This window comes from Phaethon lepturus, unplaced genomic scaffold, assembly GCF_000687285.1.
Source record: "Phaethon lepturus isolate BGI_N335 unplaced genomic scaffold, ASM68728v1 scaffold42332, whole genome shotgun sequence".
NCBI classification, from domain to species: domain Eukaryota; kingdom Metazoa; phylum Chordata; class Aves; order Phaethontiformes; family Phaethontidae; genus Phaethon; species Phaethon lepturus.
In genome coordinates, this window is record NW_010523398.1 from 6,687 (window position 1) to 8,669 (window position 1,983).

At 37.2% G+C, this 1,983-nt stretch overlaps 1 protein-coding gene across 1 annotated transcript in view; it reads left to right on the forward strand.

Annotated features, from left to right (window-relative positions):
- Positions 1 to 250: 250 nt before the first annotated feature.
- Positions 251 to 1,983, forward strand: part of CDC73 (cell division cycle 73) — a 19,272-nt gene continuing 17,539 nt past the window's right edge. The window contains exon 1 of the mRNA XM_010282113.1: positions 251 to 362. Within this exon, the coding sequence (XP_010280415.1) occupies positions 251 to 362 (112 nt within the window). The remainder of the gene's footprint in view (positions 363 to 1,983) is intronic.

Genomic DNA, 1,983 nt, shown 5'->3' on the forward strand with positions numbered 1-1,983 from the left:
AACCCTTGGTGAACGTGATTATAGGTAAAATGAAACAATGCTATAAATAGAAGAAGTTTCTGATTGGCGTTTGATGGTTAAAGTGTAAACCTGTAAAAGTTTATGAGGTTATCTGTCCTCCCCAAGTCTAAAAACAGAATCTGTCAAGAGTTTTGAATATTTTCACTATTTTCTTTCTTCCCCTTAATGGAAATGTATTGCCCTCATTTTCATGATACCCTCTGCAGCTCTGTGTTCATTTAAAAACCCCATGTACCTGACAAGAAAGCCAGCTGTTAATGTTACCTCTTTTGTCTTTCAAAAGGAAGGTGCTTCTGCTCGAAAAACACAAACTCCAGCAGCACAGCCTGTACCACGGCCAGGTAAGGCAGCCTACTATCATTTGGGCTTCTGTTCCAAATAAGTATGAGTTTCAAAGAAGTGCTATTTAAAACTTTAGTGAGCTGAAGAACAAAGTGGGTATTGTTTATTTGTGGCCTTTAACTGCATATGTATTGGAAATAACACATAGTTTTTTGCTTAATGTTGTACCACGGGGCTTGGGTTCATTCTCTTCAGTGTGTCGCCTGATTAGCCCGTTGAAAGGATGTGCTAGTGAAATTAAAAAGTGAGAAACTTTGGTTGTTGGCTTGGTAGTTCACAAGTGGCAGCTCAAGTATAAGAGCTGGTTAATATTCCAAGGACAAACAACGTAAAAAGAAAAGCTGATCTCAGAAAGACATATATTATTACTTCTATTATTAATATATCAGAAACAAGTCTTTCTCTGAATGTCTTATCATTACTTCCTCACAATTCTTAGCACATAGGGTATTTGTAATAGGGCCAGAATCCTCAACTGGCTTTTTGATTCCCAGTTAGTAGACTTTAGCTATCCAAGTCCATTTTGTATGTCATATTGAATCTCAAATTGAGATTCCAAGATGGAATAAGTACTTTGTTTTGTTTTAATGAGAAACCCTTAGAAAGAGTTTTTAAAAGAGTGTAAGAGTGGTTGGAGAAAGTCACGAGTGAAGGGAGGTACTGAAGAACAAGATGATGGTTATTGTTGTTATGAAGGTATTGAGAAGGGAACATTCTGGGGTTTTTGGAAACAAAGCTACCTTTTAAAATGAGTATACTTTTTCCAGAAGTACTGCTGTGTACTGTATATTCTTGTTGAGACTACTAAATGCATTCAATGTGTGCCTTGCTAATTCCTTGAGATTTATTAGTAGGATTTAATGCTAAGACTTAATATTGTGAAAATTATCCTTCCTCAGAAACCTAATATTGAATATTCTCAGCATACCAAAATGCTGTTGTGCACAGATTCTTCTGTTCGGTTATTTTGGTACTAGAAAGGTCATGCTGCCTGTCATACTTATCTCACTAGTCCCGTTAAGCATAATAATGCAAATGGAGTTGACAGACAGCAGTATGAAAAGGGTAGAAGTGGCAAGAGCAGAAATGTGACAGAGTTGTCACAGGTCCCTGCTGCTAGCTGTGACTTTGTGGGCTTTAACTGGCAGAAGTGTATTTTTTGTACATTATGCAGGTTATACTGATACTGCTCTTCTTTAAGGCCAATCTCATCCATTATCTTGCCTCTATATTGTAAGTTGAAGAGAGAATAGGGGAGAGGTATAGTCTAAAGAAAGCTTCATTTAAAAAAAAAAAAAATCTGCCTATTCTATGTTATTTTTGGGTTTGGGACTTCTAAAAAAAATCAGTTGTTCTGTTCTTGGCAGTCAGAGTATTTAAAAGGTGCAGTTTGCAGGAGGATGCTGCTTTGCACTTAAGTACTAGTTGAATTGGACAAACCAGTTGCACAATACTGATTTGAAAAAATATCTGAGAGGTGCTTTTAATGTAAGTTTGTTTTTTTTTTTTACCTTCCTGCAGTACCTACTTTTCTACTAACCTGTTTCAGTACAGCTATCAAACTTCTTACAGATGCTGCCCTCCCCCATCCCCCCTACCTTCCACCCTCCTCCTCCCCTC